Raw genomic sequence first — 15,705 nt, 5'->3', positions numbered from 1 at the left:
ATGGAGCTTGAGAGAGCAGGCCAGGGTTGCCGCCAGCAACAGGGGAAGCAAAACTTTTCGCACACCCTGGCCGGGCTCACCCGCTTAAGGCAACAAAGTTTCAATTATAACCCCAACACAAATGGCTGCTGGCCTCGCCTCGGAGGGAGCCCCAGGCTTGGCTCCGCTCCAGGCTACAAAGTTTCAATTGTAGAAGGAAAATAAATTCCAGATACCAGGGCCTCCCCTTGGGTCACCAGAGGGCGTGGCCGGCCTGCAAACCACCACAGGCCCCTCGCTCAGGCCGCCTAACACCCCAAGGGAAACCCTACCTGATCTGGGACACCCTTCAGGGCAAACCAGCTGGCCCCCACCCCTGTACCAGGCCTCTATCCTATCTAATAAAAGAGTAATATGCAGATTGATCATCACTGCAACACACAATATAGCTGCCCCCATGTGGTCAAAGATCCTGCCCCCATGTGGACACAAGATGGCCACCACAAGATGGCCAGCAGGAGAGGGCAGTTGGGAGGCACCCAGCCTGCAAGGGAGGGCAGTTGAGAGGGACCAAGCCTGCAAGGGAGGGCAGTTGGAGGTGATCAACCCTGCAGGAGAGGACAGTTAGGGGTGACCAGGCCGGCAGAGGAGGGAAGTTGGGGGCAAACAGGCTGGCAGCAGAGTGGTTTGGGGGTGATCAGGCTGGCAGGCAGAAGCGGTTAGGGGCAATCAGGAAGGCAGGCAGGCAAGCAGTTGGGAGCCAGCAGTCCTGGATTATGAGAGGGATGTCCGACTGCCCGTTTAGGCCCGATCCTACCGGGATCGGGCCTAAACGGGCAGTCAGACATCCCTCAAGGGGTCCCATATTGGAGAGGGTACAGGCTGGGCTGAGGGACAACCCCCCTCCGTGCACAAATTTCGTGCACCGGGCCTCTAGTTAATAAAATAAAATCTCAATATAAGGTCAGAAAATTCTTCTAAAATGCCCTAACACTAAAACTGAGGCATAGAGTAAGATTGGAAGTTGCAGTGAGGATAAATAATACAAACTTTCTTAGCATAAGGAGTAGCCATTGCAATGCATTAAGAAGAGAGAACTGGGTTTATTCAGCAAACTGCCAATGTTTAGTATGACTTAAGTGATGCATACCTAAGATAGACAGTCAGAGATTGGTGTGGGATGATAAGCACCCCTCCCACCTTCACCTCCAGTCAGTCATTCTGTCCCATTCTCCTTTATTTCTCTTCAAAGCACATATAACTTCTTGTTGTTATACTAGCAATGTAGTTGTGTATTTGTTTATTGTCTGCCTCGCCACTAGACTGTAAGCTTCATGAAGGTAGGCATATAGTGCTGTTTTTATTATTTCTCTGTTTGCACTCCCTAGAGCAATGGCCTGTCAGACAGTCCACACTCAATAAATATTCATTGAATGAAAATTGACAGAATGACTAAGGAGGGAGTTGCTTATGAAACATTTTAAATATAATATTTAGGAAGAAATATCAGGATGACTTAGCGTGAGGGTGGAGAAGAGTGACAAGTCCTGAGTTTCTGACTGAAGTGAAGAGGGAATGGCTAATAATCGCATATGAAATTCAAGACCAAGAGTTAAATTTTTGTTTTTGTTTTTGAGAGGGTGTGGGGTGTTGTTATACATTATGATTCCCCCACCCAGCCAGTGTGGCTCAGTGGTTGAGCATCATGAACCAGGAGGTCATGGATTGATTCTTAGTCAAGGCTCATGCCCAGGTTGCAGGCTCGATCACCAGTAGGGGGGCATGCAGGAGCCAGCTGATGGATGATTCTCTCTCATCATTGATGTTTCCCTCTCTTCCTCTCCCTTTCTCTCTCTGAAATCAATAAAAACATTATGATTTCCCCAAAGTTGTGGGGAGGAATTTCCTTACCTACCAAGAATTGTCACAGTATTTCCCTCAAGTGGACAACAGCATTCTGCATTCAGTCTACCAGGGGGAATGAAGCTGATTTTTATTAACAGCTACAGAGCAAATTACTATAACCAGCAAAATCCTACATTAATCATCTTCTTTGCATAGAAGTCAAAATTAAATGATTTAAGGGCTTTCAATAACCTGCCTCAGATCCATATAGTTGAAATGAGAAACACAATTTTTGCAGCTGAAAGTAACCGAGTCTACCCCAGAACTCATCATTTGTCATCCAGCATGCTGTTCAAGAAATCACTCTTTATTTAGGTGAACACCCCCAGAGTCATTTCCCCACGAAAGAAATTTAATAGTGAATAATCAAATGTATTCACTCTCACAGTCACTGAGATGAGTTTGCAATTACTTCTTGGAACTGAGCTATTCTCAGTGGGATATAAAAATTCGGCTAATCATATGGTGACTACTTACTTCATCCTGTGTTTGTTCCTGCTAGGAAGAGAAATTGTCTCTGTAATTGTATACAAAATCCTGTTACCAGAATCATCACAAGAAAATTATGTACAGCTACTCCTTTTCTGAAGAAAAGACAAAAGTAGCATTTTAAAATATCACTTTCAAATCAAGCAAAATGAATGGTTTTGGCTTTATGCATAAAAGCCAGGCCCAAATTAATATTATTTACAGTTTGGCACGTGAATATAACAAACTGATATTTAATATGTTGTGTAACACTTCTGTGTGTTTTGTTGCTAGTGGTTGCTTTCATGATTAATTAATGAGCTCTCTATTGGATTCAAACTTCAACATAGGATAGAATAAATTAATTCATCTTTTAAGAACCAGAATTTCATGTCATTGGCTATTTTGCACCCTCAACCAATGAACCAACTTTTCCATGTTAGCTGAGGATTTGTTTTTATGAACCAAAAGTATTTCTGTTTTTAACATTTAGAATAGATTTCACAATTCCTTTAACATTTGGATTTTTTTTTTGGCTTACTTTAGTCTTTATTAATGATTCAAGGTGGTTGCTATGAAGACTGATAATGAAAACTCTAAATCAATTTTCAGGGAAACTGTAAGGACTTGCTGAGGTGTGCTAGACTCTTGTTCCTACAAATCATGACTTCCCTCTCCCTGGTTTAGAATTATATCTACCATATTCTTTTGGGGTCAAAATGTATAAAATAAGTAGTTCTCAAGTCACTGTAATTCCACTTAATATTCCTTCTCATCAGTGCAAAAGGTATCTCTAGGTTGAAACATAAGACATGGTTAAAATTTGAATATATGAGACTAACAACAATGGCAATCTCACATGGTTCCACCTGGTGTAATGAAAAATGAGGGGACAAGTATAGAATTTCGAGTGTTAACATTCTCCTTTTCCCCCATTTTTTTTGAGAATCAATCTAGACTAGAGGAATCATAGCATTATACCTGAGATAATTTTAGTAGCCTCCTATTTGGATTATTCCATTTCCTCCTTCTCTTCCTAGGTGAATCTATCATTTCCACTACTACTATAAAAGCAATTTTATACGTCTGTCTCTTTTCTGTTCCAAAGCCCCCAGTGTTCCCCTGTTGTCAATGGAGTAAAATTGAACTTTCAGTATCTAATGATTCAAAAGTATTTATTGAGTGCCACTTAGTTGCCAGACACTCTTCTAGCACATTGAACAAAACAAAATCTGCCTTTGTGAGCTTACATTCTAGGAGGGAAGTAGACTAAAAAAGAAAACAGAAAACATACATAGTATATTAGATGCTGGTCTTGGGGTGAAAATAAAACACAGAAGGGAAGTAGGAAACCTCAGGACAGGGCGTTGACATTTTAGAGGAGGTGGCCTAGCATGGCCTCACTGAAGAGAGGGCATTTGGGTAAAGACCTAAAGGAAGTGAAAGGGTGAGCCTCAAAGACCCACCTTGGAGAGAGCACTCGAGGACAAAAGCCTGAGATGGATGCGTACCTGGCAGATTGTCACAACTGCAAAGAGGCCAGTCAGCCGGTGATGTTTGCGAGGGAGAGAGCAGTAGATGAGGTCAGAGGTGTGGGGCTGTCCGGGCCACCTTAAAGAAGCAATGAGAGAATTTTGAGCTATGAGTGACATGATCTGGCTTGCTTGCAACTATGCTATTCATAGTCTGAAGGGGGCAAAGGGCAGAGCAAGGACACTTTGCAATGATCCAGACAAGAGACTATGATGGTTTGGACCTGGGTGGTGACAGTGGAGACAGGAAGAAATTGTCATAGTCTTGATATATTTTTAAGATAACGGACAGGAAATGTTAAAATGTGAAGATATGTTGTGAGAGAAAGAGAAGAATTGATGATAACTGTTATTTAAAGGCCTTCCCGACACAGCTTTGACCTTCCTTTCCTATTTCATCTCCTGCTATTGGCTAAAGTGTAGTGGAAAAATCTCTAGACTTAATTAAGCATGGAGGGCCTGAATTCAAACTGCAGCTCTGTCACTTATTAGGATTATGATTTGATGTAAATCACGTAAGCTAGCTCTGTTTCTTTACCTATAGATGAGGATATTAATAGTTACTTCACAGGGCTCTTATGAGGTCCAATCATATTGTAAAGTGATAATAAAGCGTAATGTAGTTTATGAATCCAGTACTCCAGCAAACTATTAATTATCAGGACTGCATTAAGTATTTCTCAGTCTCCCTGCCTCTCTGCCTTTGCATTACGCTGCAGTAGCTCATCTGTGAAACGCTCCCATCCTCTAAGGACCACATCACATCCCAGGTCATTCTCCCTGCAGCAAAATCCCTTTCACTACCCCTCTTTTCAACTCAACACTTTGCTTTCCCAAAATTTTGGCATATTGAATAAGTTTAACATTCCAAATTAAATCTTAAACACTTTAAATGCTTAATATGAGACAAACATTGTTTGGGTGTCTGTTAATTCACAAATGCATATTTTAATCCCCTTAAGAGCATACAATGGTTGCATTTTGTGCTTCTGAATTGTAAACTCTATATAGTGTGATATATAGAAATGTTTGTTCTAATTAGGAAGTTTTTTAAGAATGTTTGTTCTAATTAGCAAGTTTTTTAAGAATGCCTTGATTGCATAAAGAAGTTGCCTATAGTAAAAAAAGATAATGATAGATATTCATAGTACTGAAGAGATAAAAAATGTTGGAGGAAAACTTGAAAAGAAATTTAGTTTATTCTTACGGAATATTCAAAATCTACAGAGATGATCTCTAGAAAAATCAATGTCTATAGCAAGAGATAAAAATGGGTGTCTCAAACCTGTCATAATTTAATATATTGCTTTGAGATGAAGAAGGTAACTGCAAGGAGTGTATCATCAGGAGTCCATTGACACCCGAAATCCAAATAGAAAAATATGTGTTTCTTCAAGAGATCAAAAAAAGACCTAAGAGTTCCTTCCTTCTGAAACAAAAGCAAAATGACCACCAGTAGAACAGATGTTCATTATACTCAAATCCTCCTCCTCCTTATCCCTATGTTTCATCAGTCACCAAATTAATTCATTCTGTCCCTTAATCTAGACTCTATGCTCATTTGGATTACTTAAATATGGTCTCCTAACTGGTTTTTCTAGTTCTTGTGTTAAAGTCATCCACTGTATTCTTCACAATAAGCTAAAGGATCACTCTAAAACACATTCAGTCTTCTCACTCTTTCTTAAAGTCCTTAAGGAGTAAAGAACAAAATGATGTCGCAGGGTAGAGAAGGCCCTAGGGTGTGCCCCATTCCTGCTTATCTCTGCAGCCTTTAAAGCTCTCTTCATAGACCACACCAATTCTCCACATACCCTCCTTGTTTTTCCAAACACACAAGATAAACTGAGGTGTTTCAGGTTCCTGAATGTGTCCTGCTATCCCTCTTCTTACTTCTAAACTTTTCAACACCCTGATTCCTCTCTACAAATTTCCCATTAATTCATTCATTAATTCAAACAACTCTATTTAACATCTACTGAGCACCCACTGAACTAAGTTCTGAGCACAGAAATAGAACCTACCTTCATGGAACAGTTTGGCAGCTGCAAGACACTAATAACATCATCATTCAAATGTGTGTTTAGAAACTGTGGTAAATCTAAGAAAGAAATACACTGAGTGGCCAGATTATTATGATCTCTAAACGCATAATAATCTGGCCACTCAGTATATTTGTATCTCAAATGGGTACCAAAAGTATTCTATACTTTTGCTGGAGATCAATCACCTATTTGCCCTAAGCTTTCTATCAACCAGTGAAAAGGGGAAAACTGATCAGGCGCATGATTTATAGTGTCTTTGATATCAAATAAATGAGGTACTCAAGAGAAGTATACTGAATGGCCAGATTATTATGCATTCAGAGATCATAATAATCTGGCCACTCAGTGTATACAGAAAGCTATAAGAGCTAACCTGACAGAAAAGTTATATAATCAGAAGGTAAGTGATGTCTGAGATAATATTTGAAAGAAAGTAAAAGTGGAGGGAAAACGTCTTTTAAAGGGAGCAGTATCACGTGCAAAGGCACTAAAGTGGCGCTACATGGTACCTTCTAGAACATCTGAGAAGGACATTTTTGCTGGATGTGAGGAAGGTGAGTAGGATAGCATATAAAATGAGTCTGGAAAGAGGGAGGGGACCAGTGTGACCACGTCTGAGTATGTATCATAAAATAGTAGAAAATCATTGAAGCCTTCATGCAAGGAAGTGCCACAGAGTTTCTGTCTAAAAACATCAAGTTAGTTGCTATGTGAACAAGTGACTATATGACTTAATGGGCTCATCTTTTCTTTGTACTGAAATAAAATTCTCCAGTGGCCCAGTTCTAGAAAAGCCCAAGAGAAATAAGTAAAAATAGTGTCCGGGCATCCCTGAGAGGCGCCGTGCAGTGCCTTGAACCTGTGGCAAATCGTTGAAACTGCCTGCTATCTGCCTGTAGTAATAAGGGTTAGATTGCCTTGCAACTTACAGGAAAGTTGCAAGATTTACAGTATCAAATGCCCCTAGACGATGCCAGGTGAATTGCATATGGACACTACAACGTAGGAATCAGGTGACACTCAGTGTCATTGTCAGGAAATGTGAAAGGCCTTAGGACCCAGAAGGACAACCTTTAAGGATGGGTTTTCTATTTTTACTCTTAGTTATTTGTAGAAAAGGGAACACTAAAGACATTCCATCTTATCTTAGGTTTAAATGTACGGCTTCAAGCAGAATAAGTTGGAAGATCTTTGCTCCTTTTCACTGATGGAACTGCGGCATAAAGAAATGCTAGAGTCGCAGCTGCAGACAATTGTAACCAAGCTGCAACGTCAGTCACCCTGTCTGCGTGCCGAGCCCTCTGGGTCCGGGCTGCAGCCTTGGACAGGTTTCAGGGCCCAAGTGCGTTGGAAACAAGCTAAAAGGTGACCGAAGCCGCTCTGCAGCTCCAGGACGGTGGCATTCAGGGCCGGGAGGATGGCAGGCTCCTGTTCCTCTCTGTGACTGAGGCTGTGCACAACATGAAATCAACTTCCAGACACACACACCTTTCTTTTCAAATGCTGGTAATTGTGCCAGACCAGAGAAATCAATGGTGCAGTAATGGGGACCCGCATAGCAATTTACAAGATTAATGAGAGAGGCTTTAATTTGAGGAAGTACACGCTGTTGCTACCTCCCTTTGTTACTTCTTTTCAAGCTTTGCAACTCCTCATGGGACTTACCCAGCTCTCTCATTCCCAAACCATCGCCCATGACCTAGATGTTGCTCTATCCATATTCATGACAACAGTATACCCCTCATCTCATTACTGCATTACCCTGATGATTTTTCTTGATAATTTCTACCTTCTCATTTCTCATTTTCTCCTCAATCCCTCACTCTTATGAAATATGACTGAAATACCCAGCATTCCATTGATGCTGCTCCTACTGAGTGCACCAATGACCTAATTAAAAAGCATTATGAACACTTCTGTTATTAGCTAAATGAAGTTTCTTTATATCAGATGGTTAACTTCCTATTTTTTTAAATTAACCCTGACATAAATTTCTCCTGATTCTCTTCCTGACCCTCTGTGTACAGATGGTTGAATCAAATAACTTGCAAAAGAGAACATCAAATAAATAAGCTCAGTTTGTTTTGCTAGCAGTCATATCTCTGGATAGTATTACTCATCCAAAATAGGTCATTATCCATAGATGATATAAAAATGTTGATGTGTAATGCTGCAGTAGCTCAAGATTGCTTATATCACTATGATTCTATTTAACATAATTGATAATATAACTGCATGAGATAACATTTAAAAATATTTGTAGGTGTAATTGATAGTGCTCTTCAATAACTGTGAAAAAGCCCTGAATTACTAATCTAATAATGTGATTTGTGCACAGTATCCCCTCACTACTATTATATTAAAATTATTTTGGTTTTGAAGTTATTTATATAATACTATATAATTTGTATAATAGTTACCTAAGTATCAGTTTTACTAGACAGTTGATTCTTTGTAGAATGAAAATCACATCTTGACCTATCTTAAAGAATCTTGGATGTAGTAGGTTTTCAATAAGTTATATTGATTAAAATGTTAGACAGCTTTTTTTTTAAGAAGACTTGAAAGATCCTTTACAGTAGTGAATTTCCCATTAGTGTAATGATATCCATCTAAAACTACAGTATTCATTTTCTGGCCAACAATATTGCATAACAGATTGTCTAGTAACTAGAAGCTACAAATCATAGTCAGATGTAGAATTAGTACGATTTGACTTGTGATTTTCCAGTTTATATAACAGGTAACTTACATAATCATAGAGTCAATAGCAGTATTTGCTGCAATTTAGTATTCCCAGCTATCTTAGCAAATAAATAAGACACACATCTGAGTAGCAATGAAAAAATAAAACATTAAAATCAAACACAGCTTACTAAAGAAGTCAAGTTTACAACCAGGCTCTGAAACTATAATTATTAGTCTTTTGCACTATATTGAAAAGATGCCATTTATTTCTGATTGAGATTAGTGGTTCTTCTTAGACAACCAACTTTCTTTGCCATGTAACAAAGATTGTATCCTAGAGTTTTGTCTTATTTCAGGTCTAGTGTTATTTATAAATCTGAAAAATCAGATAACAAAATGTTGAATTTATTTTTGTTTTATTCATGTAAAAGTTCTGTAGGCAGGAAAATAACAACCTGGATGCCTAATACTGACATGAAGCCTGATAACAACCACATGATGCAAAAAAAAAAAAAAAAAAAAGCACTAACTAAAAAACTGCCAATCTGTGATTTGATCCCAGGGAGCAGGAAGACTCCTTTGACATGTGTGGCCAATTTTTATCATTTTTACAACATGCAAAAATTATCAAACAAGCAAAAAGTCTTTAAATAATTTTGGTATGACAATAAGTAAAGGGAGAAAAAAAATAGTATGATGTCAATTGGTATTGTAAAAAAACCCACATGTTCATAGGTGTCAAAAATGAATAAAAGGAACTATAATAAGGGAAAGAAGTCCCAGTACCAGAATAAATGAGGCATGAGCATATACATTAAGATAGGACTCTGATCATCATGTTACCTGTGCGTCAAATAGAAAACAAGGGAAAGAGTACTGGGTTTGGGGAGGGGAAGTGGGGATAATCTAGGTAAGATTTGAAAAAATAATTACAGGCATACATTACAAAAGGAAAGACTAAATGGAGCAATATATAGTAATTAACATGTCCTCTTTGGGGAATTTTTTTTCATTTAGATAAAAATGAATCCTGACTGCCACAATATTTCATTTGGCAGGATATCAGGTAATTTATATTTCAAATATGATCTCATCATCAGTTCCATCTGTTGATATTAACTGAACGTTCTTAATGTTTGAAACTCTGACGTGTAGAACACATACCTAAAAATCAAAATCTTTGCATCTGAGACACACATACCAATGAAAACTGATAAGTGTGCTCTTATCTTACATAGGCTGTATACTCATTTTAAGTCCCCGCTTTTCATCCATCCAGCTCTCCATTCCAACTCCAGGGACCAGAGCAGGGAGAGACAATAGGCCGCTGCCATAGAATGAGCTCGAATAAGTGTTAAACCTTTTTTTGCTAATCTTCCGAGGATATATTTAGAGAGTGGAAGGGAGGGTGGAGGAGAGAGGAAAGAAACATCAATGTGAAAGAGACACATAGATTGGTTGCTTCCTGCACACTAGCTGACTCACGTGTTGAACCCAAAACTCTGGTAGGTGCCCTTGACCAGGAATTGAACCCATGACCCTTCAGTGCAGGGGCCGATGCTCTAACCACTAAGCCACCAACTAGGGCACCTTCTTAAAGAGGACTAGCATATTTTTTTATGCTAAGCCACAGCGGGGGAAATAACTCGCTAAGAGGCTCTGATCCTAACCAGCCCTTGTTTAAGGGCTATTCGTAGATCCCAAGTATCTTTCCCCTTTCTCTCACATTTCATTTTATAACTGAAAGCTGTAAAAAGTGAAAGGTCAAGACAATGTTGGCATGAAGAAGTACTCTAAGTGCTGGATTCATAAGTTTGCCGCTTTGTCCTTGACCCAGATACTAAGACCCGTGACTTCCCTTCCACATGCAGAAAATCTGGACCAAGTACAGGGTAGAGACTACCCAGTCCTCTCTGGAAGCCTGTCTCCAGCTAATAAGCACCCCTCCTTCCTCAGCAAGCTTGGATGTACCTCTCAACCTTCAAGACCCAACTCAAGTTGTTTCTATTTCATGGCATTTTTCCTTGTCCCATCCAGACAGATTGAACCAAACTTTTCCTTGGGCCAAGCTTTTATCGTGAGGGCAGTTATCATCATGGCTTTTAAACTAATTTACATGTGTGAATCTGAATGCCTATCTCCTCTACGAGACTATGAATTTGAGTACACAGTGAAGTCTCTCACGCAATGGGTCATTCAATTCATTCCCATTCAGCATTCTTCCCACGCTACAAGAAAAGTTAAATAATGGCTTCCCCGTTTACAACAGTGGGTCCTCCATAAATATTGTTGCATTGTCATAACCAAAAACGCAGGTTCGGCTGCCTGCCACAAGGAAAGCCAAGCTCATCAAGCAGGTGCTGGTGCAAAAAGGAAGAGGTTTATTCAAGGCAGCAACCTGGGGAACAGTGGACTTTCACCTCAAAGATCATCCCTCCTTCCTGTTCAAGCCCACTGTTCTTATAGAGACAGGGAGGGGAGGGCTTTTTATCTACCCAATTACCTGCTAGCTTTCCTGCGCTGGGGCCCTGTCCATTCATCTTTCTGGCTTTTTGCACACTTGGTGTAAGAACCGACCCCTGTGGCCGTTAGGCCAATGGGGGAGACTCCCAGGCCCTCCATCTTACTGCCGATGGTAACATTGTTCCTTTCACATCTTCTGTGGTGTAGTGAAACTAAAAAATGCTATTGCTACCTTGCTCAAAGGGAGAGTCAAAACATAGGTTCAAAATTAATTCTATCTATTGTGTAAAATTACCAAAAAGCATCTATGAAATTATTATTGATTACAGGTGGTGCTGTATTTGGTTTTTGGTTTATCTTATTAAAAATATGTCTAGAGCCATGTAATATTCTTCAGTAGAAAATTTTTGAGAGCTCACTCAAAGAAGGATGTTGCTTTTTCCTATTTTATTCAAGAAATATTTTAAAGGATCTTGTTGTCCCAAATCAAAAAAATGACTTGAAAATAACCACTCATGTTTTTTAAATTTATAAGCATCCACTGTATATTTTGGAACATAAAAATATGTGCCTGCGTACATAATTAAAGGGAAGTAAAGGATGCTCTTAGTAACCATCTGGATTTTTTCCCCACTAGGATATTCAATACTTCAAGCTATTATGGAAAAAGCAGGACAAAATGGTTGGCATGTCAGCGCTATATGTGTGGAAAATTTTAATGATGTCAGCTATAGACAACTTCTAGAAGAACTGGATAGAAGACAAGAGAAGAAATTTGTCATAGATTGTGAGATAGAGAGGCTTCAAAACATATTAGAACAGGTAAGTCCTGGATTTTATACTATTATTAACCTAGTTCTTCTACTAAAAACGCTGACCTTTGGTGTACTTGTCCCCATCAATATCTTCTCCCAACCGTTTAGTTTGAAGTGTGGAGTCAGGAAGTTTTCATTCTATGGTTTATCTCCAAGATTAAATAATAATCTGCTATCGCAAAGGCCATTTTGGTTTAGGGCTCAAAGCAGGAAGGAGGACTATTTCTCAGACATTTTTAAGCTGTACAATAGAAGGAGCCTTTTGTGAACCCTCAAGATTTCTTGACCTTCTATTTTCATAAACATTAATTTTTTTCTTCTATATCTGTATATTTTAAAAAGTTATCTTTATTGTTGAAAGTAATACAGATGTCCCTCCCCCCCCCACCCCATTAACCCCTCCAACTTGCACCCTCCCCTCACCCAGGCATTCACCACACTATGGTCTGTGCCCATGGGTTATATGGGTTATGCATACCTGCATATAAACTTTTGGTTCATCTCTCCCCACCCACCCACCTAATTTTGAAGAATAATGCCTTTCCATCTAAAATATTTGAATATTTGAAAATTGTAATATTTGTGACTGTGTGCTTTTTCTAACCTTTAGAGGAATCATTACATGATAAATAACAACATAAATTAGTAAAGCAATGAAACAAAGCAAAATTAACTGGCATGCGGTGCACAGCATAATTTCTTCTAGATGTGTTAACATTACCACCACAAGAGTTGAAAACCTCTCCGCATGAAGGAAGAATCCTGGAACAAAGCTTTCAATAAATATTTGTTCATTTGATTTGAAGGAAACTATAAAATAGAGCTTTGTCATTGTGTTAAATGATAGGAAAATATTGCCAAATAATGGATAACGTTTGCGTTCCCTCTAACCTGCATATCATGATGAAGCTTTGAAAGGACTTATTTGGCCAAAATTACAGTGAATGAATGCCATCTAGTGGTCTCAGAAATGTTTGCCTATATTCATCTACAATAATTGAGTTGGCTAGAGTCTAGACAATATTGCAGCATGATTTTTTTTTTTGGTTAGTTTGCTATATATACTTTATCTACATAATTATATGATTTTATTTGTGGTAGTAAATTTACCAACTGAAAGGTTTATTTCTAATAATAACTTAAATATGCAACTATTCAAAACCTACATGTGTTTCAGAGATTCCTCATTATAACAGGGCATTAAACCAGCTGCCTTAAATTTCCTTCCTCAACTATATTAGAGTTTGTAAAAGTTAAAAATTTTTTAAAATGTGGTATTTCTTTTAAAGGTCTAGTAAAACCAGAGCATACTGTAGAGGAAATGACAGAGTATTCACCTTCTGTCATTCTTTATAGAAGGAAAAAAAACACTTGATAGAAGAAATATGTTTATATTATATTGGGAAATAATTCATTACAAACCTGTCCCTTATCCAGGTTTATTCCTAAAAGAGCCCAAAATTATTAAGATGGTCGTTATTCAGGGTATATGAAAATTTTAATGTCTATTTATGGAAACCAAGGAAAAACATTCTTTCTTACTTCAGCTCAAAGTTCCATTCTTCCTCTCTCCCACTCCCGTCCGGGTTGAGAGTTTGGGTTGTTTGACCTGAACAACTGAGGCTTTGTAAATAACTCCTCATGAATCCCAGAGAGCAGTCCATTCTAAGACCTGCTGGTTGCCAAGTTCCTGTCGGAGCTTGAGTGAGGCTCAGAAAGACCCTCCACGTAGCACCTGTGCTTCAAAGGCTGTGTTTGGAGAAGGCAGTTGAGTGGCTAAAGCACACTGACCCATTTCAGAGGCGTAGCTGGTTTCTCAGAAGAAAATCGGAACACCCGGGTGATTTGGATTAACTCTTTGAATAAGCCTTAAATAAGCTCTTGCTAAGGGAACTGGACATCTTAATTTTTCTTGTCATTTCAAAGAAATTTATTTTCTTTTTCCCAACCTTATTGAGATATAAATTATTTATAACATTGTGTCAGTTTAAGATGTACAATATGATAATGAGATACCCTAATAATATATTGTGAAATGATTACCACAGTAGGATTAGTTAAAAGCCCATTACTTCACATAATTATCATTTCTTTGGGTGGCTGAGGACATTTACAATCCATTTTCTTAACAACTTGAATACAGTGGCTATAATACAGTATTGTTAATAATAGTCACCATGCTGTACATTACAACCCCAGACCTTAGAAACCTTGAATGTCTACCTTTTCAATTTCTATTTTTCTTGCTGAATGATGAAAGGTTTCTGTTCTATCGTGACAGCATAGTGATAATGAGGCTAGTAATAGACCTTTGTCCCTTTAAAATGCCTCTCAGGTATAACTCTCATCAATTATAGCAAAGACTAGGATATTGTAAGAATATAATGTATTCTTAATTGTCCTATAAAATTTCTCTGTAAGAAAAGCTTATTTCTGATTCTGAAAATGATTTTTACTGTGTATGTGTATATATGGTCTTAGGCTCTACAGCAGCGATTCTCAACCTGTGGGTCGCGACCCCCACAGGTTGAGAACCACTAGCAGGGTTGCCTAAGACCATCGGAAAACACAGATATTTACATTATGATTCATAACAGTAGCAAAATTACATTTATGAAGTAGCAATGAAAATAATTTTATGGTTGGGGGTCACCACAACATGAGGAACTGTATTAAAGGGTTGCGGCATTAGAAAGGTTGAGAACCACTGGATATTATATAGGATTGCTTTTTAAAATAGTAGTTAACCATATTCTCATTCAAACATTTCAAAACATGAGCTTCAAAACAATTATTTGAAATTATAGCTTAAAGTATATTGATTTTTCTACCTTAAATTACACCATAGGGAAAAAAATGGAAAAAGTATGTAAATATCCCTCACTGAGTTATTTAAAACAATAGAAACATAAGAAAACTATGTTATATTTTTGTCATTTTGTTTGCATGGTCTTCAATAAAACAAATTTCATTTTTGGCTCTCGAAATCTAATGGGCAATTTGGTCCACTCATCTACAGAAGAAGAACATTGAAAAGAAACTTATAACTAAAAATATTTTTAACATTCGTTTAATTTTTTTATCAATTATTGATAGAAAGAATCTCAAATTTTACTTAAATTAATATAATCAGTTGGACAATGGCATTATTCATTTCACCCCATTTTCTTGTTCTAATAATATGTCAATTACTTTATAGAATAGCTCATAATAGCTAAATTTAACTGGAAGCAAATGAATTGTTTTCATATCAAAATAAATGGCTTATAGCTGGAGCCTTTCAAACATTATTTATTTTTACAGATATCTATTAATTTTTCATCTTGAACCTGATTACTTGAAAAGAGTCCCAGGGTACTCTAACACCTTATCAGTTGAACACTGAAGAAACAGATTTTGATTCACAAGTTTAATCCAATAGCAAAACAGCAACAAAAACTTGATCCTTATCTTTCTAGCATCTGACATCAAAGATTATTTAAACAAAATAGCACTTAACGTTAACGGTTGCTCACAAATTTACTCCATCATGAGAAAAACCTAAGGCTCTACAACTAGATTTCTATGTTCCTGTTTGTCAAGGGAATGTTTCTCGTGAACATTCAACTCATTCTCTGAAACATGCTGTTGTCACAATGGGCAATGGGATGGCTTGTACTCTTCTAATTCATTCTTTGATCAATTCACTTGTAGCCTGAAAATTATGATTTTTCAAAAAAAAGATAAGTGTTTTCACTTTTTGAGAGATAAATAAATCTTTGTTTATTTTTAAAGTAAGTGAATCAGTTAACACATGATTCTTCTTTTTTT

At 37.8% G+C, this 15,705-nt stretch overlaps 1 protein-coding gene across 2 annotated transcripts in view; it reads left to right on the top strand.

The window, feature by feature from the left end:
* The window catches only part of GRIA4 (glutamate ionotropic receptor AMPA type subunit 4), a 398,719-nt gene that overhangs the window by 262,729 nt on the left and 120,285 nt on the right, over positions 1 to 15,705 (top strand). For both annotated transcript variants that reach the window (XM_079788918.1, XM_079788919.1), the window contains one exon: positions 11,718 to 11,902. In XM_079788918.1, the coding sequence (XP_079645044.1) occupies positions 11,718 to 11,902 (185 nt within the window). The remainder of the gene's footprint in view (positions 1 to 11,717; positions 11,903 to 15,705) is intronic.

The sequence above is a fragment of the Cnephaeus nilssonii genome (assembly GCF_951640355.1).
Source record: "Cnephaeus nilssonii genome assembly, chromosome: 13".
NCBI lineage: Eukaryota > Metazoa > Chordata > Mammalia > Chiroptera > Vespertilionidae > Cnephaeus > Cnephaeus nilssonii.
The sequence above is the reverse complement of the archived record's forward strand: the minus strand, read 5'-3'. Positions and strand labels throughout refer to the sequence as shown.